At 51.1% G+C, this 27,984-nt stretch overlaps 2 protein-coding genes across 2 annotated transcripts; one reads left to right on the top strand and one right to left on the bottom strand.

Moving 5' to 3' along the window:
* Positions 1-96: 96 nt before the first annotated feature.
* LOC122377737 (zinc finger protein SNAI2-like) lies at positions 97-15,415 on the bottom strand. Its single transcript, XM_043358109.1, has 3 exons — positions 15,258-15,415; positions 2,139-2,932; positions 97-1,919 (listed from the first exon to the last, which is right to left on the bottom strand). The coding sequence occupies exons 1-3, from the start codon at positions 15,307-15,309 to the stop codon at positions 1,521-1,523; spliced, it is 1,245 nt and encodes a 414-aa protein (XP_043214044.1). The 5' UTR covers positions 15,310-15,415; the 3' UTR covers positions 97-1,520.
* A 2,981-nt stretch (positions 15,416-18,396) lies between these two features.
* On the top strand, positions 18,397-25,409 carry LOC122377736 (transient receptor potential channel pyrexia-like). Its single transcript, XM_043358108.1, has 2 exons — positions 18,397-18,520; positions 22,905-25,409. The coding sequence occupies exon 2, from the start codon at positions 22,906-22,908 to the stop codon at positions 25,267-25,269; it is 2,364 nt and encodes a 787-aa protein (XP_043214043.1). The 5' UTR covers positions 18,397-18,520; position 22,905; the 3' UTR covers positions 25,270-25,409.
* Positions 25,410-27,984: the final 2,575 nt, after the last annotated feature.

The raw sequence follows: 27,984 nt of genomic DNA, 5'->3' as shown, positions 1-27,984 counted from the left end.
CTTTTATTTTCAGAAACTATGATGTTTTGTCTTTAAAATGCAGTTAAAACATTTCCGAAATAGCTTCTTTTTCGGGTCAAAATTGTTGTTCGAAAAAGTCAATTCAGCTGTTACAATTCGCCCCAGATACGGGGTCAAAAGTAACACCATCCGGGGACAATTGTAACATGTTCATTTACAGGCTACAGCAACACAATTTTTTCCAAAACTTTGATTTAACAAAAGTATTGAACACTTGTTTCTCTTCCCAGACTTGGTAGGGACGGTTCTTCTCAGGAAGAAGGCAATAAAACCTCGCACTTATACAGGGGTTGGATGGACCTCCTCTCCCTTGGTTTTTCGCAAATAAATCGCGTAAAAAGCTGCCGATTGCGACAAAACTCACAGTTCTCTTAATTCCAGCAATGTTTCATCTCCCTTGAAAATTTGACGACTTTGACATAATGGCCACTGACCTATAACCTGTTACATTTGACCCCTGCAAAAATGTTACAATTGTCCCCGTCGCGCCTTGACATATTTTAGACGAAACTGGCGCAAAAAGATGTTGCATGTAGGCAGCATTTAATGCTTTCAATTTATCGACAACAAGCCTGCCAACGCTTACACAAAGTCTGAAGTCGATATCTTTTCAATGGCGGGAATGAGCTTATCAAATATAACGGCATAAAAATCTACAAAATGCTCTCAAAAACACATTACTGTGCACAGCCATCGACATACCCGGCACTTTCGCTTCAAACTCCGTTGGGAAAGGCAGTATAGAATTACGCATTTTCGGTCTGAACATCAGCTCATTCTATTGGTAAGTTTATGAATTATTAACACTGTTACAATTGCCCCGTGTTACATTTGACCCCGCTCTCCCCCACATTTACAAGATGAACTTACTTAAAAATGTCTTTTTGTTAGCCACGATGATGTGGTCACACAGCTGTACTGTTGGTAGTCATAACTAATGTCAAGAAATTGGCATTAGTAGTGAAATATACTGCAGTAGAATGAGCAATCTGAGTATCTCTTGGGTTTGAGCACAGCCAGTACAGACACTACAATGTTGGCGGTACACACAAAAGGGGTAAATGCTCGTAAGAAAATATGTTGTTTACTTTCTTACAAAAATACTTGTTGTCTTATAATCGCCAACAAATGCCAATCACAGCAACTGCTTTTAAACGGCTTTGAAAGTGTTGTAATCAGAAGCTTTCCTGGAATAGATAAGGTTCTTTTATTGAAAATTAAGCTCCAGCAAATGTTGCTTTACAGATGCTTTTTTGCCTGCTTATGGAAACGACGTTAGTTTTCCTCTTCATATTTCGAAAAGACAAGGAAGTGTTTTCCTTACAAGTCACCTGTCTCATTGCAGCAGCGTCACTGCCGACCGGCATTGTTGGCGATTATTATACCGACAAATGTTCTCACGGCCAAGAGCACAGGCATGTCCACAGCGCAGTTGCATCTTACGACCGATAAAAATAGTACAAAAATATATACAAAAGTCTGGCGGCGATTTCAACCCTTCAAAGAACACCCTGCATTTCGGCCTTGACCTTCGGCGAGGCCTCCTTTCCTCCGCGACTGTTCCTTCGTTCCTTCATGCAGCTGGACTCCTCATGTTTGTACAGATAGCTCTTGAGCGCGAACGCCTTCCCACACCGCTGGCACACGTGCGGCTTCACGTTAGAGTGGGTCTGCACGTGCGCTCGCAGGTTGGATTTGTCGGCGAACGCTTTGGCGCAGACGGAGCAGCGGAACGGCCGCTCTCCAGTGTGCGTGCGCACGTGGCCCTGCAGCAGCCACGGCCGCGAGAACGCCTTACCACAGTACGGACACCGGCAGCCCTGCGAGTGCGTGCGCACGTGCATCGAGTAGGCCGGCATCGAGACGTAGACCTTGTCGCATTCGGGACATTTGCGAGCCTGGGGAACAAACAGAAATGTCAACGTGGAGTGTTGCTGGTTTGTAAAGACGATTTGCTTTCGTTTTGAGAGTGTTCGGTTAAAATGCATGCATACAGTTTGCTGTCTCAGGGAGTTTTTTTAAGTTATTTAGCGCTATTGGTAAAGGTACCAATGGAAACGACTGAAACGTCTTCCTCGTCTCAAAGGACATCTCCCGTGGAGTTTACAGGGGCTCACCTTTTTATCGGAGGGCAGGCAATGCAGCTGTCTGTGTCTGGCCAGGTTGGATGCCGTGCTGTACTTTCTGCCGCACTGGTCGCACGGATGTTGCGGCTGCGGCTGCTGAGGCTGCTGCTGCGGATGCTGCTGAGGCTGAGGTTGCTGCTGAGGCTGCTGCTGCTCTTGTTTCTGTGGCTGGTGCTGCTGCGGCTGCTGCTGGTAGTCCTGCTGAACAGGCGTTTCTGTCGACTGAGGCGGCTCGGAGCCAGTCGTTGGTCGATCCAGCACCAATCGTCTGATCACGGATGTCTGCCTTCCCCGGGCAGCCCTCTCCGGAGAGCCGGGAGAGGGCGGGGAGCCGCATACTGAGCCAAACTGCGGCGGTGAGCTGCACACTGACCCGCTTGCCACCGGACTGTAGTACATGTAGCTCAGAGCTGGGGGTGAGCTCGGGGTGCCGGTCACGCTCGGTGGTGAGCCAAACAGTGAGCTAACCGGTGAGCCGGCCATTGAGCCGGCCGGCGAGCCCAGACCTGTGGACTGCCGCCTGTAAGCGGTGTGGCTGCCACCGAGCGGGGACCGGCCGGGGGAGACGGTGGTCGACTCTGACTCTGTCGGCGACGGTGACCGGTCCAGGCTGTCGGCCCTCCTCCGTACTCTCAGGTCTAGCGCCTGCTCCTCGTCTCCGCTGTGGGAGGAATAGCGGGCCCGGCCGGCGCTGAAGTCGAGCGAGCTGTCCAGCCGGCCTGCCAGACGACTGACGGGGTACGACTCTGCCGGCACCAGAGGACAGTGCCACAGCCGGGCGGTCTCTGAAACGGAGATGGGGAGATGCTTAGCTGCAGGATCGGGTCATGTCACCTCTCCGACTCCAAGACGCTGGTTTGTCGTCGAGTTGTCAGAAGCTCACTCCCTTTGAAACAAGGGGTACCTATTGCTCGTTCTTACGAATTTCGTCGTGATGTTTTCAGAGACAGAGATCTCTGGTTTTCTCGTTATTTGGTGATCTCGTAACCCCCACCGTGACTCATTTCGATGAATTACGATCGGACCGCACTGCTACGGCACGGTACCTTCCAAGATTCACACTGTCAATCCATTCCACTTATCATCTCACACTTCACCCTAAAAAACAGTTATGTCATGTCTGATCTATCCTGTCAATATTCCTATGTATTCCATTGAGCCAACACAGTTTTCCTCTCCCGCCCGAATTAAAAACGACTCAGAATGGATGGCACTTCAGGATTTGATTGATGGTGAACACGACTGATGGATGGCCTATCTTGATATTGGCCAATGTCTCTTACCACCAGCAGTACCTGCCTATTGAGTAGGTAGATTTGTGACTGATAGCTGTTTTAGATCGGATGGGCACTTCCTTAAATTACAATAGGCTGCTGTAGCTTTTGTCCATTCATGCCTCCAATAGGAATGTGTTAGGTATCTATCTCATGAGAAGATTAAAAGTGACTAAATCTGTCATGAACTCAACCTATTTTCCTACCCACCTACTGGTCGCTGGATAATGAATATGCATGTGTGATGAAAATGTGTAGACATTGTGTTATATTGCATTTAGCATGCATAATAAGTTGGCTTCATTTTAGAACATCATGTCCATGCAGTCGCATGCCAGTTCTGTTAAAATTTGCTGTTTTACATGGTTGATGCATCTGATGTAGAAAACGTTATCGATAAAAGGTGGGCGGTGACCGACGCATCAAACGGTCATGGCCATTTGCACGCCACATAGCTTGGTCAGTGGACCTTGCAGTGTCGTATGCCCGTGACCTCTGAAAGACATGCCGAGACTGCCAGCGAGGCATTGCGACCGCCGTCTGTCGGCAGGCACTGCGGCTGCTGGCGTGCGCCGGCCCGGGACTGTCGGCTGTTGGCTGCCCCCTCCCCACCCCGACGCAATCTGGCGGTTTGGAAGCCGTCGTCGGCGCCGACCCGGCGTCGGCGGCGACGGTGTCAGATTGGCGGCGACGGCCACTTGTTTTATGGCGTTTTCCGGCGAGCCAGGTGTGTCTGGCAGCTTCAGAGCCGCTGCCGGCTGCCCCCGGAGCAGGGCGTCACGTATTAATAGCTGAGTCCCCGGCGGTGGCGGCGGTGGCGCGGCGAGGGCGCCGGAAACGCCCGTGCCTTGGGAGGGAGGGGACCGACGGCTGCCACCCACCGGCGCGCCCATCGGCAGCTTCCGGCCCGCGTCGGCACCGCTGGAAAAACGACCGCCGTAAAAGGGATGCAGACGCTAAATCCGGTGACGATGTAAGTTCACAAGATGTGCTCTATCCCAGATCTGCTGCGCCTGTGTTGCAAAATCGGAACATTGAAATGTCAATTCAACGCCTAGATCCAGGCCAGAGTCATTGTTTCATGACAGCAGCGAGACATTAGTTGGCCTGCAAGTGACTCAGTGGTAAATTTTCCAATTAGCCAAGGTTTATGCAGGTCTGCCAGCTCGTTAAGAGTTCAAATAAACACTCGCAGTCGACCAAGCTGGGAGTGGGACCTTCTAGGAACGATAGGGGGCGGTTAGGGTAATTAGGTGACAACTCAGGAAAGCGTCGTTCTCAGATGTATCGAGGCGAGTTATTTCGAAACACATCGCCCGACCTTGCAGCGAGAACCAAGAGGATGTGTGCACTGTGCAGTACGCACACGTGGCGATAACAGATATGAATACGATGTCGGACTACTCTTTGGTATGCTTATGGAGTCGGAGTAGTCTCTGAAGTGTTCACTTGGCTTGGTCAGGTATTGCTTACTGGGAAATCGAAATTCGGAATTGACTGAATATGTCAGTATGCTGTCAAATGACCTATACCATAAGGTCATTCACAAATGCTCTGTGCCGATGGCGGTTCCTGCCAAAAATATAGCTTCGATACGTATGTTTTTCAACCATTGTTCGATCTGGTGATGAAACTTAAAAAGTTTGGATACTACAATCTGATTCTTAATCGGTTGATGAGATGTCTTGCACAATAAATTCACGTGCGTGCGCTGTACTCAAGTCCGACACGTGTCAGGAGCGAGTCGTGAGCGATTGGTGGGCTCCGTCTAGCCCAGCTCACCACCGAAATGACATAAGATGGCCCACCGGGGCCGCTGTGGCCGTCTGACGAGCGTCATGACATCAGGCCCGCTGCCAATCAGCCTGTTTATGGCTCAGACTCTAGTAGCGTCACCAAAACTGGACCGGGAGCCGGTCGAATTCCGGGCAAATTGGAACGCAGAAAACCGCAGACACAGAGAACGCCTCTACTAGTTGATGCCCTATTGTCCGCCGTGCCGAGTGGAACCGTGAGCAGCGCTGCGTGACAGATGTATACGGGCGTAGGTCCTTCTGGTTCTGCCTGACCGTCGCCCCCCGTCGAGCTAGGGACGTGGCGGCGCCGGCGACCGGTGACCGGCCGGCGGCGAGCCTGATGTCAGAGTTTAGTCTCCCGATATGGCCGGTATGGCCGGGCGCACACACGGCGGCCGCTCGGCCCTCGATACCGATAACCGAGTGGCGCCGTCGGCCGGCCGTGTCATGCGCGTCCAAGCTCCTGATGATATAATGGTCGCCGAGCGGACCCGGATGGCCCGCGCGTCAACGGCTGGGAATGAGCGCCCAACCCGTGCCGATGGACGTGCTTCATGTTCACAGAGTGTCATACATGCGGACATGTGTATACTTCATGTTCAGTCACCGATGATGGGTGTTTTGCATCGGAGCGGCGGGTGCAGATTTTTGTGCAATCTTTGGAGTTAGCAGGAGGATGTTACCTTATAAGGCTACTCGCTTAGAATTTCGACCGACTTTTTCATTGATTTGTAGCATCTTTTACAATATTTTTGTTATATTTCGCAGCTATGTTTAGTACTTATATATTACAACTATTCTTACCATATTTCTAGGTATTTCTAAGCATGTGTGCACCATGAACGGCCTACATGCATGCCTTTATGCATAAATCCTAAATCGCACACGCCACACGGGCAGTCTGTAGCTGAAGAATGCGATAGCCGGCGACAAAAGTGGCGCCCCACATGGAGGGCAGCCACCGCTGGACTGGAGCCAAACCGAGCCGGATGAGGGGATACATGCCCGGGGCGTATTTCACTCACACGTCACTGGAAAACGGTCCCAGCGTGCGGCGACTGGTGCGCTGTTGCAAAACGCCGAGTCAAATGGACTCCTTGTGCGCGCACTTCACCGAGAACCAGAATCGAAACGCGTGCAGGAATTCCAGGTGTTCCCATCAACCGCAGCCCTGCTGTCATCAGCACACCAAACGAGCCAACCTCCCGCTCACAGGGGCATACAGAGCGGGTCGGCTCTGGGACGCTTGTTCCACCGGCGAATGCCGGCCGTTGTGGGCGATTATGTAGTGTCGGTATCGCCGGCCCGCGAGCGGCCCTGACGACCGGCCGGCGGTGTCGGCGGCAGGTCGGCTCGTTTATTTGCTCTGCAGGCGTCACAGGGCGCTCGGCAGCGACAGGGGCGCCGGCCGCCGCGCCTGGACGCCGTTTCCGGGCGCCCCTCCGGCCCCCTCCCCACAGCGGTGACCATCTGTCATCGGGGAGTCGTCCATGTGCCATTCGGTGTCCGCTGGCACACGAGCGGAGCGGTGCAGGTCGCCAGGAGCCGTGCAGGGTCACTGCAGAGTGCAGGTCGCTGAGACTGTCGTCACTGTCCGACACATCAGGATGAGTGCGAATGGAGCCTGAAACGGCAGCGAAACAGACGAAACAGGGCCGCGAAATAGCCAACACGTGTTGGAGGAGCACACATGGAGAGCTGAAATGTTGGGGAGAGATAGCGAGCGAGACGCGTGGCAAGGTAGCTCTGGAGATGTGCCACCGATTTCCACTGCTGGGTACAGCGGTGGCGAATTCAGTCCGCTCAGGCCACAATGGAGCTGAAACGCTGCGGAACACGCGCGGCGCCGGCTGGCAGTAACACAGTGCAGTGGGAGGGAAATGGCACGGTGACTATAGATAATGGAAATGGCTTGTAAAAGTTCGACAGACATTTTCCAATAAATGTGTGCTTTTGTAGCGTCCAGTGACTCCAAAGACAAAGACAAAGCGTCCAGTTACTCCAAAGATAATGAGTCCAGTGACTCTCTTGTCTGTTTCTCCCGAGGTTAAATGTGCATTGGCAAATCCAAGAGAGGCAATTTCCGTTGCATCCGCTGTTGGGAAAAATTGTTATGGGAAAAGTAGCCATGGGAAAAGTAGATTGTTTCCGTGAAACAGGACGGCGATAGCTGGCAAACAGGGGAGTCATGGTCACCATCGAGCGGTATCGGTTCCCGCAACCACTCCATGTTCGAAGAAATGGAAGGCCGCATTTGGAGAAAGTGGCTCGGCACGTGGGCAGCGAATTCATGAAGAAACCAGTTAAGGTAAAGCGTGTGCTTTTTATGGCTTATTATTACTATTACCTTATATAAAAAGGCTAATTTTGACTTGATCGATTTAGCATTTATGTATTGCCATTGTTTCCAAGGTATTGTTGGAAATAATCACCTATCAATATAATTTAATTTTAGGCATGAAACATGCATCTTTTCCTAGCTTACTATTGCGGCAAAGGCAGCTGAGATGCCTCCTCTTTGCACAGAATGCGACGTCGTGCTCAAACAATGCACACTGCACGGCTAAACGTTTCGCCCGCCTGTTGGTTAGACTGTGCCGCCAGACCCGCCGGCCGCCGGGCGAGTCTACCCTACAGGCGTCGTCCCACCTTCCGCGCTCAACCGTCCGTCTTCCGCTCGGCTATCAGTCGCTCGCCCAGTGCCCGCTCACTGAGTATTATGCAGCATATTCTCAGTCGTTCTGAGCTCTAACGACAGGCGACGGCGACTTAAGTTAGAGTTAAATGTAACTATCAGTAGGGACTATTGATGTAGGTATGTTGAATTTAGAAATGTTGACGTCCTGTAGTATTTTCTAGTACTCCAGGTTTTTTAGCATACCTATCCAATATACCAGGTATATATTCCAGTTGTTACAGGCGTTCTAATCCTGTATCATCGCTCTACACCAAACTTTACCCACTAACGTAGGATGTTTTCCTTCATATCAACGGCATGGATGCCAAATGGCTGCTCTTAAACGTTCAGCGAGGATTATGCACGCTGCACTTGCTCAATGCACATGTGTACCACTTTATATAGCACATCTGTTTTAATAAATATTTTATTTATTGATTTTATGAGGGGCGAAACAGCTAATATTCGATAGTATTTATTTGTGTGATATTAACAATGGTACTGGCGCTGGCAATGCCTTGCTAAGCTGTTACGTCATGCTCTGTACTCGTCGGTTGGGACATCCCGCAAAGTGCGCTCGACGTGAGAGACCATCCATTCAGCATGGCTTCACTCGTCTGCGCTCTCTCGGGGCCAGGGGCGTCGTTTTGTATAGGCCTGGGAGTGCCCGAGCACTACCAATGTTCAGCTGAGCACTACCAATGTGTTGTTGAGCACTACCAACATTTTTCTTCACTTATTGAGAAAATTGCATTCAAACATGTCATACAAATAAAATGAATGAGGTTCTTATGTATAAAATCAACATGATAGCAAGTAACTTCAATGGTAAGTGGTAACTATTGATGAAAATCTATAGACTTACTCCACAAGTAGATTGAATTTGAATTGGTTGACCAATTCAATCTTCTTGTAGCGTACCTAAGTCCATAAATTTCCATCAATACCTAGGTATCATTTTCACTTTCCACATCATGTCATTACGTCAAGTAATTTCAAGTTATGTGGTACCTACCTACCTACCTACCTACCAAGTTTCACAATAGTCAGGGGCGTCGTTTTGTATAGGCCTGGTAGGGCCCGAGCCTTACCAATGTTTATTTGGGCCCTACCAATGTTCGTTGAGCCCTACCAATCTTTTGTCACTGATCAGTTGATAAAAAATCAAAATAAACAGATAAGCAAATATTAAATAAGCACATATGCAAGTACATAAATAAGGTTCTAGCCACAGTAGGTGCATGTAGCTGACAATGAGGTTTCACGTGTCTAGGACTCCGGTCCTCAATGGATTTTAGGAGGCTCGAAAACGCAATTGGTTATAGAGGTCCATAACTGCCTCTGAGTCCCGCATACCACGCGACCGCCCCTAATAGACCCCGATCCGTCTCCACACCAGCCGCTGGAGGCCCTACACCGACTTCGGAAGGTGCCGCGGTGCTCCAGAATAGGCCATAGGTATATTGATTTGAGTGGGTGATGCAGCCTGATTCCCCAGGGTTCAACGCCAGGTCATTACCGCATCAGACCCCGAAAACTGAAGCTCGTAACTACGAGGGGCGTTCAAAAAGTTTCGGGCCGAACAATGAAGGAGTTGGAATTTTGGCCTGCAAGGCGGTGTGTTAAATGATGTGTTATTGGGATGTCCACTTACGCAAATTAAGTAAGTGGCCATTAATTAAGTCTCTTCTGTGATTGATTCGGGCTTCTATTCGTAGCATAGTTCACCATTTCGGATAGGATGGGCGACGCCCAGAAGAGAGCAGTGATTCGTTTCATAGTAGTTAGTGCAGAAAAGGCACCAAGCGTTAACCCTCGCCCTGGGCATTTTGCATAACACGGCCTGGCAGGGGGAGGGGTCGATGCGACCCCCTCCGCTCGTCAACTTTCCAAAACAGGGGCACACAATTGATGATGTGCGTCCATTCGATAAACATCGAGGAGAGGCTATAGGGAAGCTGACGTAAAGTGTGCACCTGATCCGCGACCACGCACCTGCGTACATACATGGGTGAGATGACGAACAGTGAAGCGATGAGCTTCGAGTTGTTGTCGCATCCAGTTTTTTCTCTCCGAACCTTGCACACTCTGGTTAGTGGTTGCCACCTCTTCCCCAACATAAGAAAATTAGCAGCGGCAACCTCGCTAACAGCAGGGAGACGAAATCAGCCGTCTTGGACGTGCAGGATGGGTCCAAAACCCACTTGGTTATGGAGGCCTTGAGGGCTCTCGCGAAGCGCTGCGCGAAATGTGTTTGTCTTAACGGTGTTTATTTGAATAAATGAACTTTTTGGTCTAATGAGTCGATGCTGTATCTCTCTGCTCCTTCATGGTCGGGCCCGTAGCTTTCTGAACGCCCCTCGTACTGTCATCCTTTTATTTTGGCAAGCAGGTCTTTCTAACTATCGTTGTAGTTGTCGAACCCTTCAATTGGCGTGGGTCTTCAAAACCGTTCCTGGCCCCGCAGCCGTCTTTTTTAGTCGGCTTGGGCCCTCAAAGCTGCTCCTGTCCCCTTTCAGCACAGCCGTCCTTTTAAAGGGACCCTCCCACCTTAACATTAGATTTGAGTTGAGATAGCCAAAATGGGGTCCCTGGCTCACAATTACCGGTTTCGGCACTCACAACATCGAGAAATGCCTTAAATCGGAAATATTGAATTTCAAAATTGCAGCATTTTGATTCAGAGGGGCTAATGCTTAGGAATACCCCTCTGAATGTGTGACGTCAGCGCAAATATCTAACGATTTTAAATGTTTGACTAAAACGTTTTGTAGCACGCGGTGGTATATGCTATTTGCGCGCAACATCTGCCGCAAACGCCGCACTTCTAAAATAAAATCGCTAGAAACAGCGGAGATCCCAAAAAATTAAACAAAAGTAAAAGTCTAATATCTTGAAACCGGTGAATATTTTTCGGTGAAATTTGGTAGATATTCGTTTTCGCTCTTTCTGAACCGAGCGACATCACTTTCATGCCAATTCATAAACTTTTTTGAAGGTGGGAGGGTCCCTTTAAGTCGATGTGGGCCTCTTTCAGAATGGCGTGCATTCCTCCGACACTATTGCCTATATAACTGCACGTTTTGTGCATGGCGTCCGGTGTGGACCCAGCTTCCAAAGTTTTTTTTTGTGTGTTTTTTTTTTTAGATTTCGGTTAGTCTTGTCAATGACCAGGGCGAAAAATAAGTGGCCGAAATCCGATGAGAAAGGCAGATTTGGGGGTACCCTACCTTGTAAGCCCCGTCATATATGGCCAGCCGCCGCCTTTGGGCACTACCAATCATTTTCGGAAAACGACACCCCTGCTCGGGGCACAACAAAGGCGGTTCGCCACCGTCGAGGGAGTGCGTTCCATCGCCGTCTCAGCACTGTGTTGGCGAGACGGCGCCGGCGGCTCGCTCCAAATGGAACTGACGGAAATGGCGTCTGTCTGTGTGTCCGTCAGCCGTCTGATGGACTCCAGACAACCGGCAGTGTTCGCGCGCGGGCCCACCGACAGCCCGGCAGCTCAGAGGGCGCATAATGGGTCATGTTTTGCAGCCACAGCCGCCAGTGTCTACTCACTAAACGGCTACTTCTCCACTCCCCAGCCACTTCCACTGGATGAAGCGGGACAGCCGGCTACCTGCCGGCTACCCTGCACCCTCCAGACACCGTCAGCGGCCGGCCTCGCGCTGCCCTGTTCCGTGGCCCTACGGCTCACTGTCGAGTGAGACCATTAGGCTGTCCGTATCGAGACCATTAGCTTAGCCGGCGGCGCTCAGAGCCGCGCGAGCTTTTTCTCTGGCGCGAGCACTTTTTCAACCCGTGCCGTTTTTCTTGCGGCCCCCGCCAGGTAAGAATGTTTATCATCGACGCGTCTCTGTCGCCGGCCAGCAGCCATTGTGCGCCGATCTTGGCGCGGCGCTGGCGCCCCCACCGTCGACCTACCTGTCCCTTTGTCGGCGACGACGCTCGTGACGCGTCGGCGGCGAAAAACGGCGCGCCGGCATAAATGGCGCTCTGTGACGTGCGGCTATTTGTCGACCTGCTGCCACCTGGAGGCGTTTTTGGTGGTGGGGTGTTTTGCGGACGCCTCTGGCGCAGACGAAACACATTTGGTGGCCGGCAGGTAGAGGGGGAGGGGCGTGGCGTCACGCGGTAATGGCCTATCGGCCCATCTGACTTCTCTTTTGTGTCGGCCTCAGCCAGTGGGAGACGCGGGACTAAGTTGAAGCAGTAGCGGCGGAACACCTTCAATCAAAGGGGGCACTGCCGACTTTTGGTCCCATTCTTTCCATGCAACGCCCATAGGGATAATGTTAAAATGCCAAAATACCACCAATGTTAACCCTCGCACGACCAGGCCATTTCTCATAACACGAACGACCAGGGGGGGGGGGGTTGTTACGACCCCCCCTGGCGTTTCGAAACGGAAGGTCGTAGAGCTTAGCGGAAAAAACCAACGGATTGCTCTCAACGAGATCTCGCGATTGGTGGTATATTTTTTGGTCCTAGGTCAACATTTGACCTACTTTTGACCGGTCAAAGGTCAAATTTTCGGAAAAAAGACTTTTTTCAACTTTCCGCGGCGATTGCGGCAAAACGGTGGGAGATATCGACTTGAAACCTTCACTATCGTGTTCCTTGATCCATTCTCTATCGTTTGGTATGTATTTCGTTTCCCTAGCTCTAAAAATGGCGCGTTGGGAGCGCCGGAAGTCGGCAAGGTCACAGTCGGCGGCAGAAATTCGAAAAATCAAAATTTAAATTTTTGAAATCTCATTGTATTTTTGGATTTGGAAGGTCCATTTGCTCCTTATAGAAGCTAATATTGCTGCATATTCCCATTGAGGTGACAAGAATTAGCAAAATAGTGGTTTGGGCGCTTTTCAAAAATAGTACCGGACGCTGTTCCTCTTATGACGTCATAACTCCGTGACCTGACCTGATCCGGTCAATTTTCTTGCACCACACGATAGCCAATGCTTGCCCCAACATGCATGGGAAGTTTCATCATGATCCATCAAACAATGTGGGTATCATCGGCAGAAAACCTGGGGATTCGGCGCACACGTTTGGTAACTGTCGGCCGGAGGCTGTACCTCTTATGACGTCATAACTCCGTGACCTGACATGACCCGATCAATTTTTTTTCGGCAAAAGATGCGCAAAGGTTGCCCCAGAGGGTATTGAAAATTTCAGCCCGCTACGACAAGCCGTTTAGCGTGCACTTCGAAAAAACCTCAGGGGGGGGGTTGATACAACCCCCCCTAGGCGTTCTAGGGTTAAAATAATGTTAATGTTAAAATACCATAGGGGGCACGGTGCCCCGGTGCCCTCCCCGTTCCGCCGCCTATGAGTTGAAGTGACGCAAGCAGTAGCGGCGAGGTCGCCCATCAGCACGACTTGAATGTTTTGAATAAATTAGAACGGTCGAGAACAAGAGCATAATATATTAAATCATAAGAAGAGCCTATCTTTCTAAAAAAAAAAATGCCGCCAAAGTTTAAGCTCATTATAGCTATCTGTAATTTCGAGTTTCGACAATAGAAAAATAATGTAGGGTTTGGCCAGAGGCGGATCCAGCCGATTCGTTTGGGGAGGCTTCCGACCTATTCGGCGACCCCGACCCACCGCCGTACTGGTGACCAAGCGACTTTACATACAACGCCACACTACACCAGCATGCATCCAGTTCGGAGAGTCCCATTTATCAGCATACCGATCCAAGACAGAACCGGGCCCAAATACAGGACGCTGTGGTGGCCCGTAAGCCACAAATACCATACCATACCATACCAAAGCATAAGTACATAGAGGGCAGTCAGCTTCTTCCTATAGACTAACCTTCACGGGAAGTCCTGCTTTCGTCCAGATAGGCATCGACGCTGCATTAAATTTTGTCATCATTGGGAAGGGCAAAAGGATAGTCTTGCCCACAAAATGCAGCTTTGGGGAGGGCAAATGCTCATTTTGTCCTCCACAAAAGATCTTGTTTGGCTAGAGGTTTCGAAAGGATATGCCATTTATGTCTGGATCCGTCACTGGTTTTGGCTTCAGTTGAATTTCTTGTCAATAATGTCAATGCTTTTTATTTGTTTTGACCAAATTTATGTGCTCAGTCTAGGGCCATCACGGATGTTACTGTGTGGCGAGTGGGCTGGCAGCTGTCTGAAGTTTATGACTGAGACGTTGAAATTTGCCTTACATGGTCAAGAAAAAAAGATCGGCCTTGTGACTTTGTGAGGGGGCTAGGTCCAACTTCTTTTGGTGTAGATGATAAAATGATGACGGTAAGGGTATAGGTACTGAAAGTTGTGCGCTCCTATGTATATACTCATTCGCGAGCTATCGCAAATATTCATCAGGAGGAAGAGAAAATCACCCCCCCCCCCCTGGCCCGCAGGGGATGAAGTAAGTGGAGTATGACCTGCCCATGCCAGTGACTTTTTCTCTTAGTTTACCATACACATTTCCATGAGCTCACCGCTCACGGACTTCGATCATCAGACCGAATCGATCATCAGACAACCGGCGATGAATCATAGCCTAACAACCTTGCTTAATTGGTGACTTGCTCGTCAGCTATCTTCAGCAGACGCAAATCAAAATGCTTTAATGATTCGTCATGGGTCATGTTATATAAACGGTGTATTTCAGCCGGAACCAGATCCAAGAGCGGGGCGCTATCTTTTCCAGGAAACTCCGGGCCGTGGCCGAATGTTAGCCGCGCGTGCGCCTCATGCGCCACGTGTGTGTCCAGCATCCTGGTCTGCATGCCCAGTCAGTCTCGGAAAGATATAGCAATTGTGCGTCATTATTACGTCATCAGAGCTCGGTTGATCTCATTAAAGTACAATTTTGTTGCATTTAGATGATACGAACGGTCGGCGTTTTGTAAAAGAAGAGCATCATTTCGCGGAATTTCTTAATTCGAGTAATTTGATATGGTTCAATGTATCAATATGATGATGACGTGAGCTGAATGTTACTCCTGTCGAACAGTGCATGATGCATCGAGTTGGTGTATCGATACAGCAGGAAAGAAAGCAAGCACTTTCTTAGACTTTAGAGACAAGACAAGCGACACTTTAAAATTATTACTACCATGACAACAAAATGGAGCAACTGCTCTCCTACTTCGGTCTAACTCTCACTTCTTATAGGCCTTCTTTCAACAGTAAACGTTATAACGTAAGTGAACTGTCGAATATAAACATAACTTTGCTATCGTCTCCACGTCGGTCACTTCATATCGGACACGGGAGGGACTGTGTATGTCACCTGCAGGCGTCAATCAGTGGCTGCCACTGAAGGCAGGCTGTCACAACTGTCACAAGGCTGTCACGACTGTCACAAGGTTGTCACGACCGTCACCCACCTGTCAGCAGAGGGCAGCTCATCTCGGGCGTCCCCGGGCGTCGCAGTGTCATGGTGGTCCCTCTCGCCGCCGCGCCGCCGCGCACCGAGCCCGCACCGGTCCCGAGATCCTCCGCCGCGTCGGCCGCGACGATGAGGGTGCGTCGGCGCCGATGCTGCGCCGCCGGCGGAACTTCAGCAACTGGTGCGCGCGCGCCGGAAGGGAGCCGTTTGCGGCGCGAGCTCTAAAAATACGGCGCGGTAAGACATGCAGCGGTGCGCAGCGCGGTGGCGCGAGGGGAGGCCAGGGCGCGACCGTCTCCGCAGGATGTTTCATTCATCACCGGCCGAGGGGAGATGTCATGTCTTGGGGCACGTGCCGCCGGCTGGCACGGCCCGCCTGTTGGGGCGCGCGCCGCGTCCGGCGCCGCCGCCGGTTCAGTGGCCTTGGCCGCCGGCGGCGGCGGCTGCTCTGTCCCGCCGCCGTCGGGTATATTTGGGTGCGGGGTGGCCCTTCCAGGCGGAGATGTGTGTGTGGGGTGGTTCTGAGGCGCGCGGCCGCCGGTCTGCGGCGCAGGTGATGGACGGAAAGGAGAGGGAGAGCGACACGAAACCGGACCCACCCCACCGCCCGGCCCTGGGGGGAGAGTTTACCTGACCTCGGCCGAGGGTCATCTCAGCTCCGATTAGTCAAAGGACAGGAGATTTGTTAGGATCGGGAGAAATGACAGACCGTTTGTGCGGTGGTACTCTCACCGCTGTGGCTCGCCAGATTAGAGCAAGAGGCGAGTGTTACGTTAGGATATTTGAAAGCCAGTCAGTTCATGTATAACTATTTCCTTTTTACCTATTATTGTACGTTGATGACATCAGTGTAATTACAATAACTTTCACGGAAGCCTTCACAAAAAGCTGTAAAGAAACATCCCGGAACGGCAAGCGTGAAGCGTATGCCCCTTGTATCCATACATGAGTTCATTATTGCACGCATTTGGCATGTAATTGCTCTGCGCGGCGCCACTACGCGGAGCACCAGCCGTCATTTTTGCGCCCGCGCCGCATAGTCATTTGTTTCGGCCGACTAAACACCAGTTGAATGAGACGGCCTTCTGCGGGGAACGGACGGCAAAACATACCGACTCATGACACACGAGCTCGGCGAATGACACCTCAATTATGGCTGAGAAATTGTTTTAAGACAAATGAAACTAGATAATTTCCCGACGAGTGACTAAGATATACCGAAATGAGTGATTTGAACAGCTGGAGGCATAGGATCACGGGAAGTTGACTGATACTGTGAGCTATGTGATTTAAAAGACATTAGCAATGCATCGAAATGTTGAGTACCTACCTAAAGATGTTAGATTAACCCTTGCTGTGCACTAATGATTTTAAGGTTCCTCAGGACAGTGCTCAATGGCTTGCGTCAATTCGTCTACATCCTAGATTGCCGAAAATAATGCATATATTTTTGCATATATTTTTGTGTTAGGCCTTTCAAGATTTTCAAGTTTCCATTCTTCTGTTGGGCAGTAGCTGTTTATCGTCATACCACCACCGCGCCGACCCCATCCGTCCGTTCACGGCGGGCGCAGCCGGGAGCAGACCGGACGTGCCGTCTGCAGTCTGCAGCGGGCCGCTCACGCACACCGGTAACCAGTCGAATGTTTTGCACGGCGCTGCAGACGATTCCAAGCCATCGTACATCTCGCCCTGCGTAGTAACATCAACACAGGCGGCCGCCGTTGCCGTCACCTGCTGCGTTAGATACCTGCGAAGGATCGCCCTGTTTGTCGGAGCAGACGCTTCTTTGTGCTGCTGCCGGAGGCGAGGTGCGCATTGCCACTGGCCTCGAGCACCAGTCCCAAGGTGGCCCGGAGGGTTTCTATCCTTGGGTCGACTGGGGTCGCACCTGGTGATGGAGGAATGATGTTTACAATGTCAACAATAAAAGGAAGACGAACTTGACTTTGTGGAGAGTCGAATTAATGGTTTGCGATTAATGTCATCACCATGTGAGTCTGCCATTGCTCAGTCTTTTGTCCTCCGTGCGCACAGCCCGTGTTGGTGGTGAGTGCGGCGGCCTCTGCGGCTCCCCTTCGTCTGAGAAAGGGCTGCCCGGTGGCCGCAGACAGTCCATCCGGCCTGTCCCGGCGGGCCGCGGCCATACATCACTGGCGGCGACCCCGACACCGGGCCGGCGGCACTGCACAAACAGCGGCACGTGGAGGCACGTGGCACCGCCGCCGCCGCCAGTCGTCACGGCCGGCCGCCGCCGCCCCCGCCGGCGGCCGCCGAGACACCCCTCCGGCGTGCCGCCGCCGCCGCAGAAGAAATAGCTGTCGGAGGGGAGCAGAGCGAAGGGCGGCACACCTGCCCGGACAGGGCGCTCCTCCGACAGCCGTCCGACCCTGTCTCTGTCCTCCCCACCTCCCATCCCCTCAGGGAGGGCCTGGGGGCGAACGGCGGCGCCCCGGGGTCCGAACTGACCTACCTCAGAGGCGGCAGACATGAACCCATTTACAAGCGCACCGTCGCGTCGGCTCCAACTGGGTGCTTTTGTTCTGAATGTCAGCCGGTAGGTAAGCATGTGTATGTACCTACTGCCTAGTGCCTACCCACATAAAAGGTGGATTATATGATAAGTAATTTTTTCCAGTCACTCGCCGCAAGAACATAAAACCGTTTTCGATACAATTACGTAAACCTAAGAGACTTTATATTGATATCGGGACTGAAATTGAAACTGGGCTGAAGGCTGGCTGATATGGATTATAATGGACTGTCTAGGACATTCTAGACTTTGCTCTTGATGGAGTGCGGTCGAATGTTGCAACTATTCACTTGTAACATTCGTGGACGCAAAAACATGGCCAGACACACATACATCGGGTGTGCAATTGCATTGTGCACACTGCGCAATGCATGTAACCTGGCTCCTTACCCTGCTGCTACTCTGTTGATGTTGTTGCTGTTGTTGCTTATGTTGATGCCGATGTATAATAAGGGAGCAACTCTTCATCGTCTTTCTATTTGCGGCGTGACCGTTTCTCGGGACGGCCGCCCATCGGCAGTCTGCCCCGGTGCTGACCTCTACCGGGTCAGGTGGTCAGGGGCGGCTGCTGATTGGTGGCCCGCCCAGGGACTGACCTCTGCTGGGTCAGGTCGGCAACCGCGGTCAGACGCCGAAGGACGGCTGGCTGGTGTGGCGGTGTGGCGACCCTCGGGCTGGAGGGTCGGGATTGGGGTCATCGCGCTCGCTGCTGCTTGTGTCTACGGCAGGTGGGTTTGGCTGTGCATTATGCCGTTTTGCGTGGCGTTTAGAAAGCTTCGTAGTTACCTACTTGTTAACCCGCGCCCTGATGGGGGGGGCATTTTGGCCCCCCCTGTGGTGTGAGAAAACGGCGGCGCGCAGCGCCGCCAAATTTTGGGTACCTTCCCGGGCATCTAACACAAAATTTCAAGTCACAGGTCACATTGGGTCAGGAGTTATTGAGGTCAAACTGAGGTCATGTTCGAGTAAAAATGGGCAAAAACATGACATTTTGAAACGCTCACCAAATCTACAGTTAACAAGCAATTTTAAACTTCTTTATGTGGTTGTGTAGAGAAAGGACGGCGCTACAAAACTGCTATCTCAGAATTTGAATTTTTTGGAATTTTGACCCCCAAAAATAAAAAAAAATGATTTTTTTTTTTAGAAAAGCTCATAAAAATTCCAAAAAAAAACGAATTTCGAAAAACGGAATATATGTGATAGTGCCTGCGCTCTTCCATATACATATCAAATTTTAGATCAATGCCTCCTTTTTTGGCCAAGTTACAGCGAAAAAAAAAAAACGGTTTAAAATTGATGACGTCAAATTTTTGAACTCAATTGTTAGCAATTCTAGACCACGTAGCGCAAAACAAAGACCACCATTGAACTCCCCGTGACGAGCTGCATCGAATCGATACCCATTTTATGCAAAAATATCAACTTTGAAATTTGACCTAATTTGACCTGACCTTGACCTGACCTTGACCTGACCTTCACCAAAACATAATCTCACTAAAACAATCATCAAAACATAATCGCATTTGGCATATAGAATGGACCATAAAACATGCATCACATGATATTTTTTATTTGTGACCCCCAGTGACCTGACCTCTGTGACCTGACCTGGTATCAGTGACCTCAAATAGCAAAATATGTGTTTGACGAACATTTCCCCAGACCCCATCGATGATTTTCAATGAAATGCATTTTACTCGATTTTATAGCGCATTTCATGCCTGTAAACGGTGAAAATTCGACCTTTGACCTGACCTGTGACGTCATCGGTTAGACCGAAGTCAATGAAAGTGGGTCACCCGTTGGGGCTATCCAACGCCGTTTGCCGCTTGTCGCTATGTTGCGTGGTTCTCGAGATCTTAGGGGGGGGGGGGGGGCAAAATGCCCCCCTCCATCAGACCGCGCTGCTCGGCAGACCCCATCAGGGCGCGGGTTAATCCTCGCCGGCACAGGGGGGGGGGGGTCGATGCAAGCCCCCCCTCCCTTAGGTTTTTGGCGAATAACTGGGACGAAACTTTCAGTACCCTCGCATTGGTCAATTTACACCTACCCTGAAAATTTCATGATCCTGAGCCAAATGACCTTTGACCTGTGGCCTACTTTCCGAGACCATGTTTGGCCGGAATCCCGATTCGGCGTATGTCGGCTCGCATTAGCCACGCGTTTGCAATCTTTTCGTGGTTTCAAACGTTCAAACATGTGATTTGATGTTGCTCCAATGCATAAGGGCGGATGTTAAGGTCACCTGAAGGTCAGGTCAGGTCATTGACCTTTGGTGAACTCGGTTCATTTTTCGAGTTTTACATGTTTCCAGGCTAGTTTTTGGAGCTGAATTCGAATTTAGAAACAATTTGAACATTTACAATGTAGTTTTGGTGCCTTCGTAACATGTTACGAAGCTCTCAGCTCAGAGGCGGTTGACACGTACTTCGAATACCCGTCACGACCCCTAGTGGTTGACCTGACCTGACCCGAACTGGTCTAAATGCTTAAAGATATCATCTGTGATCGAAACTAACACGATGTTCGTGATCAGCACCACGAAATACCCTATAGCAGCCACACTTTACGACTTTCTAACAGGTCCCGATTTTCCCGAGTTTTGGGTCATTGACCTCACCTGGAAGGTCAACCGATGCCCTAGGACCTTAAAATTGGGTATCATCGGGCTCAACTTCCTCTCGTGACGGGCAGCACGCCCGTTTTTCTTCGCGAAGCTCTAGCTCGTTCAGCGGCCAAACGCGAGGGGGGTCGTACAGGGCACAGGGTCCCCCTGTGCCGTCGAAGGACGCAAAATGGCCTCTTCCGGCGAGGGTTAAGATGGCTCATCCTTGTTTAGCGGTCGCCAGGGTTCTAATGTGGTCACAGGTCTTGATGTCAATGTTTCCTATGACCTGATATGCATAATTAATTTTTTATTAGTTAAAGGTAGTGTGCCACCTTTGAAAGATTTCCCATTTTATTTTTCCTAGGATAACAAGCTTCTGTTTTTACCTAATATCGCAAAAAAAAAATCAAAAATGGGCCTGGAATAGTGCCTTTTTCGCCTAAAAGTTTTTCGGTTTTTAGATATGTATAACAACTGTAGTGGGCTCACCTGCAAACAGGCGTCGGGCAACAATCGCGAATGCGGCGCACTTGTGACAATAAGCAAAGGTCATTATAGTGTTACGACCATACGACGTACGGGAATGAGTTATCAGCTGTCTAATCGTAGACAACACAATGTCGAGCCTTAAACTTTAAGCCCGTATTGGTATTGTTTCTTTTATTTGGCTGTCGAACATTATTTATGGTTTGAAATATGATTTTATGTAAAATAATTGATATGAAAAAGCCGTCTTATAAGTTATGACCCCATTTCACCACACGCAAGTGGCAGAAATGACAATGATCAGCTGACGCATTTTTCTTGGCCGAAGTCAGAGCGCGCGGCCCGACGCACCACGCGTATTTGGAAATTCCGACCTCGACGAGCATCAGAAGCCACCTAACAGGCGTGTTCGAAACCGCAGGAGATGATGATGAACGGGTTTATCGAAACTTGATTGGATGAGCATATCGGTAATAGCGATTTCAGTGTGTGCATTTATTGTTCATAGTGGTGTGAAATGTGGTTGGGGTACGACCGACAACCCGTCGGGGCGAATTTCGCACTGGGGTACTCAAAATTTGAAGAATTTAAGACGTTTCCATGAGTTTTGAAGGTATGGATAAGTTCTAAAAATCCGGTTCTCCTTATCTGGGCCATTAACTCCATACGGTCCAAGAAAGCTGGCACACTACCTTTAACAAACGTGTATGAGCTGGATAACCTAAGTTTGCATTAGAGCACTTCACGGATAGGCTTTTTAGGATCCGGCCCGGCCCATATCCGGCAAGTCATATCCAGATCCGCCCATTATCCGCCTTTCTTTGAATATCAGAATCCGGCCCACCCATGGCCCGTATTGCAGCCAAACTTCCAAAAAATATCCGTAATAATCCGTTTCACCAATAACTGGTTTCACCCAAAACTGGACTAACAAATTCAATCTAAGGGACCAGACAGCCATACATCTCATAGACCATCATGGTTCCAAAAACCATGCATACATTGCATACATTATCCACTTGAAGACAAGTCTTGTGACAAGTGAGTGTCATAAAATGATGCCTATTACTTTAATCAAACCTCTGCTGCCGCTTAACACATTAGGTTAATTTTTAACTTCAATGTTGAATGTTAAAATTTTGATCCGTTTTGATCCGGGTTCAACCTTCAATTCCCAAATCCGGCCCGCCCATATCCGTTCTTTTTTAACAAATTTAGAATCCAATCCTATCCGGTCCGCGGATTTATCCGTGGATAACGGATTTATCCGGCCCATGAAGTGCTCTAGTTTGCATTGCTCTTGGTGAGCAATGAACTTGCTTTTCTTCTCCAAAAAAGTCAGGTCATAGTAAATTCCTAACACATTGATATGTGAGCACTAAGCAAATATCTTTGAAATGACATTTATTTTAATCAAGGAATGCCATTATGTCGCGTTTCAGGCTCCAAATTTAACCCAATTGCCTGCCTATAACGATGTTCACCAAACTAGGTCAGTATTTTAAGTTAATCTTGAAGCACTTAGCTAAACTTGAATGCTAAAAAAACTAAAGCCAAGATCGATGAGCTGTTCATAAGTTTGATAAGTTTATCTAACTTTGCAACGAAGTTTGTCATTCGAAGCGCTAATCGGTCAAAATGATATAGGTACCTAGAGTGCGTTTAGCACACCCAAAACATTGAACGATAGTAGGTAATGCAAAGCTGAGGCTGGACTGATGCAAAAAGTTTCTTTATTTGAATAGGTAGGTACTTCATTTGATTCTGAAAATGCGCTGGGTTTTATGAACCTTATACCCGGGGGTGCCGAGCCTTCGCAATTTTAGCGAATATGGATGAAGAGGAACCCATTGAGTTGCAAGAAGGAGCTAAACGCCCTCATGCCACGCCCACCTTCGGCCATTAGTTTGTTCTAACAATCTACAAACAAACAAAACAATCTACAAACAATTTTGTTTCTTAATAAACGTGATCATGATGATGATGATGATCTAACAATGTTGTACCACCTACAGGATGACGAAGGACACTGATAGCACAGCTGGAGAAGATGGCCGATCTGTGGAAGCAGCAGCCGGTGCAGCGGGCGGTGCGGAATGCCGCGAAGAAGATGCACCTCAGGCTGAAAACGAACAGGGTATTGACAATGCAGACCCTGGGGCAGAACTTCAAACGGATTTTAATCAGCCATCTAGGAATACCGAGGAGAGTGAGTTGCCGATGGAGCCACAGTTCGAGGCTCTTTCGGAGCCAGCGACATTCGTGCCGAACAAGTCTGGTTCTGAGCTTGGCGTTCTGCAGGATGAAGCTGATTTCGGCCACATAAAAGATCAGGGTGAGGCGAACACCAGGGCCACCAATGAACAGAGAGCTGAAAGTGCGGGTTTCGTCCCCACCACCGAACAGCAGCCAACCATCGGTCATCCTCCACCACCGTCTTTGACCTCAGCCTCTACCGATGCCGTGGACGCCGCTCACTTTTCGCGCCTGGGCACCCTGCAGGCGGCGCACGTTCTGTACGAGGCAGTCCAGTCAGCCGACCTGGCGCGCTTCTCGGTGCTGCTGAGTCACTGCGCCGGCCAGCCGGCCATCATCGACTACAGCCACGGGGACGGCTTCACCTGTCTCCTGTACGCCTGCGACCGGCGGATGGACGAGTTCGTCGACCTGCTTCTGGAGGCCGGCGCCGACCCCTGCGCGGCCAGCCCGGCCAGCGGACGCACAGCGCTCCACTGGGCTGCCGCCAAGGACGCCGACATCCTCCGCCAGGTACTGGAGTGTGCGCCGGCGGCGGCCGTGAACGCGCCGGACGCGCTGGGATGTACGCCGCTACACCACGCCATCCAGGCCGGCAGTCCGGCGGCGATCCGGGCGCTGCTGCGTGCCGGCGCCGACCTTAGCGCGCCCGACGACCTCGGTCAGCCCCTGCTGCACTCGCTGCCTGTGGACGTGCTCCACGAGCACCTCGACTCGTGTGTGCGCGGCAAACGGGACGGCGGCGACCCCGACTTCGGCATCGAGTTCGACTATGCCCTGATGTGGCCGCGCCTGCCCGCAGGCCGAACGCAATTTGAGATGGCCACCGTGTTTCATATGGCCGACAGCGAGGAGCATTGCCCTCTGCTGAGCCATCCACTAGTCTGGTCCTTCCTTGACCTCAAGTGGTGGGCGGCCAGTGGCCTCATCATCGCCGATCTCGTCTTCTACTTGGTTTTCCTTGCACTGCTAACGACACTGGTTTTCCTTAGAGTTGAGCATGAAATCCTGTCTGAGACCTGGGATGGTTTTGACCGGGCTGTGAGGGGCTTCTACTGGGCGTCAGTTGGCGTTACTATACCGATGATCGCAGCCAAGGTGATGCAGTTTCTCGCAGCTCCCATCCGGTTTTTCCTCCAGTGGGAGGATGCGTTGATAAAAGCGCCGGTGCTGGTGATGACGACCGTCTACCTGGTGAAGGGTGCTTGGCCAGTTACTCCCGATGGTGCTCTGAACCCGCAACTGTCGCTAGCCTCAATTCTTGTTCTGCTCGCCTGGGCGCAGCTGTTCGTTCATCTCAGCCGCATCCCGTCGTTTGCTATTTACTCCAAGATGTACACCACCGTGTTTGCCAGGTTCTTGTGGTTCCTGGTGTGGTACAGCGTTGTCATCACAGGATTCGCAATCAGCATGTTCATCGTGTTCAGGGATAGCAAGGATCGCGTTCACTACGACCTGTCTACACCGGGTCTTGCTCTGCTTCGCACGCTCGTCATGGTGCTGGATAAGATGGAGATCAACTCCCTTCCTCTGGAACACTGCCAGCGGGCCGGGAACGGCACCTGGACGTGCCCGCCGTCGGGCCAGCCGACCGCCGCTCAGCTGGTGTTCGTCATGTGCCTCTTCTTCGTGACGGTGGTGCTGACCAACTTGCTGAACGGACTGGCGATCTCGGACACAGCCGCGCTGCGCAGCCACGCCGTCACCGTGAGTCTGGCGTCGCGCGCCCGCCTGCTGGCCTACAGCGAGTCCATCCTGCTCGATGGGCCTCTACAGTTCCTGGGCGCCGTGGCGCGACCACTGGGGGACCGCGGAGTATGCGTCGACTCTGCGCCCATCCGGTGGCTGGCGGCTGTCGGCGGCCGGTCCCCACTGCGCGCGCGGCTGGCGCGGTGGCTCGGCCTCGAGCGCCGCGTGCCCGAACACCGTCTCTGGGTGTTCCCGAACAGGGAACAGGAGCGGACGTGTCCGGCGCTGCCCGGCCACTGGTCTCTGACCGAGGATGTGCTGGAGCGGGCGCGCGAGCTGGTAGTGCGCAAGGGCCGCGGTCAGCCGGGGCTGGAGCGGCAGCTGTCGCGCCTCGAACGCCAGCTGGAGAGGACCATGTCCGATATGGGCTGCTGATGAATGATAGGTCGAGAAACGCTGCCAATTTACCTCTGTTTTGTTCCTTTTTGTGTGCTGTGGCTCGTCCATCCTCTTATCTAGTGCTTTCAGTCGTTAAATATTTTAATTATCATGTTGAATACACGTAATTAGGAAAAGGATTTTGTCTCAGAAAAGCCGTCTGATTCTGTTCGCAATATCACGTAATTTGGTCTAAAATTAATTGGAGATAAATGCGCATCACTTAGATTCGACCACTGATAGATCGATCAGAGACGATTGCAGCTCTCGGGACTCGGTGTCCAAATATTGCATCACAGTCTCGGGGCTAAAAACACCTGCGGCACTGACCCGGAGTCGAACCTGGTCGGGCAGCAGGCCAGCCGGTGGTGAAACCATTGCACACTTAGTACTTAGTAGCAGCGACGCCAAAATATCGCCAACTGCTTTGAATGACTTATTTAGGATAACGGCATTGAGTTTAAGGTTGTGAGAAAAATTTGCTCGTGATATTTGATGATATCGCCCCAGAAACCTCTGAACCGTCTCAGATACCGGCCCCGATACATCTGATACCGCTGGTGGCTGCCACCGTCCGGATACCTCTGATACCTCATACCTCCCCAGCTACCTCTGATATCGTCTCAGATACCTCAGCAGTCCCAGATACCTCTGACGCCGCCTCAGATATATCTGTTACCGGTCCAGATACCGGCGCGGACACCCCTGATACCGCCCGAGATGCCGGCCTGATACAACTGATACCACTGGTGCCTGATCCAATCCCAGATATCACCGATGCCGCTGATACCACCCCAGATACCGGCCCAGATACCACTGCTACCACCGGTGGCTGATATCGGTCCAGACGCGCGCACCTGCGTCGCACCTGTCGATTTCGGTGGCCCGCTCTGCAACACCGTTATGCAATGATGACCGGACCAGTCAGCGTCCACAACAGTCTCGCTGCCAACGACTACAGAGCGAGGGGCACGGAGCAGCCTCGCCGGCCAGCCGCTGTTGCGAAACGCAGAAAGTGCGTGATGATGTGCACTTTTAATGGAGAGCCCGGCTTAATGAGCTGGCGAGGTGAATAGGATGGGTGCGAGAGTTACGACATGGTTTGAGTTGCGCTGATTGATGACGTGCTAAGGAGAACTTTATCGTTATAGGGTCCGGGTGTCAACGATTTAATGGAATCGGGGAATAACAAGTCAATAATGCAAGCAGTTAGACGGAGAGAAAAGTACCACCAAAATGTGGCCAATGCCAGCCAATCGTTCGGTGCCTATCTCGTGGTCATGACGGTCATCATTAATACCACGGTCAGCTTTCAGTGACGTACTGCCAGCCTGCGGGTCGAGTCCCGCTTCCCAGCTACCAGTATATATCACCCCCTCGCTGCAGAGCGGCCCTCTCTGATCATCTGCACACAGTAACAGGACGTACCCAATATCATGATAACTTTACGTACCCGCACGATATTCTGCCGGATAGCAGGGTGGTCCAGCCGGCAGTCGACACAGCTCACATCTGGGCCAGGGTCACCGGCACGGGCCGACCACCGCGCGCGCCCCATGACCAGACCAGAGGGTGCGGATGGGCGGAGACCAGAAATTCGATCAGTGTGCCACACATGTGCAGATCCACTGCAGCATCTACCATATACTTGGATGCATCGAATCAGCCTTGTGAGCTCAAGTTCAGGCTTTGCTCTAAGTTCCGATCGGATCAGGGACATTAATGTACACCTATAAGTAAGTAAAATGATATAGGGGTATGCTCACTGCTCAGGAGTGGCGAGTCTAATGCATTCTCATGGGTCTGCAAGTCTACTTATATAAGTGCTTAATTGGCTAGTTGCTAGTTGCACATCACCATCCTAGTTGAATCAAGCGACGCACCACAAAGTGACGGACTACCAGCTATCCACGGTTTCAATTATTCTTGATTGTTCTGCTTCAGCATCTGAAGCAGTTTTAAAATTAATCGGTCAAGGCTTCTACCTATAACTATAGGTGACTTAGACTTTAAAATCTTTACCAACATGTCACATTTTGGTAGGAGTAGGGATATCATCGTCATATTCCTAAGTCATTCACTATCGTAAATAAAACCTTTGTGATCCCTGGGCGATATATAAGTAACCTCCCTGCAGTTGTCTCATCATTCAGTGGTCTCCAGTCCAGTGCACACTACTGGGGCAGTGAGTGGTCCTTCGGTGGTCAGTTTTCAGCAGTACGGTGATCCTGCAGTGGTCAGCGGTCTCCAGCGCGCAGTGGTCTTGCAGTGGTCAGAAGCCTCCAGTGCGCAGTGGTTCAGCAGTGGTCAGAAGCCTCCAGTGTGCAGTGGTCTTGCAGTACCAGTGGTCCAGCAGTGGTCAGAAGTCTCCAGCGCGCAGTGGTCCAGCAGTGGTCAGAAGTATCTAGTGCGCAGTGGTCCAGCAGTGGTCAGAAGTTTCCACTGTGCAGTGGTCCAGCAGTGGTCCTGCATCGCCTTGCGCCGCTCGCAGCAGTGCCGAGCCGCCCCATCCATCCGTCCGAGCCTGGCCGCAGGTGTTGTAAGTACCTCGCAGGCAGCGCGTGCGACCTGCCGCGCACGGCAGCAAAAAGCCCGCCAGAAATAGTCGTATCCGTAACATCTGCCGCGACGTGATAGGGATCAGTTTCGCGGGTCCAGACAGCGCAGAGTGGACCTTGTAGAGCGGCAGTCGCCGTGTTCTTGCAGGATCTT

Source organism: Amphibalanus amphitrite, unplaced genomic scaffold, assembly GCF_019059575.1.
Source record: "Amphibalanus amphitrite isolate SeventyFive unplaced genomic scaffold, NRLGWU_Aamphi_draft 000049F_arrow, whole genome shotgun sequence".
In the NCBI taxonomy this organism is placed as follows: domain Eukaryota; kingdom Metazoa; phylum Arthropoda; class Thecostraca; order Balanomorpha; family Balanidae; genus Amphibalanus; species Amphibalanus amphitrite.
Note: the sequence above shows the minus strand (reverse complement) of the source record. Positions and strands in the feature narration are given on the sequence as shown.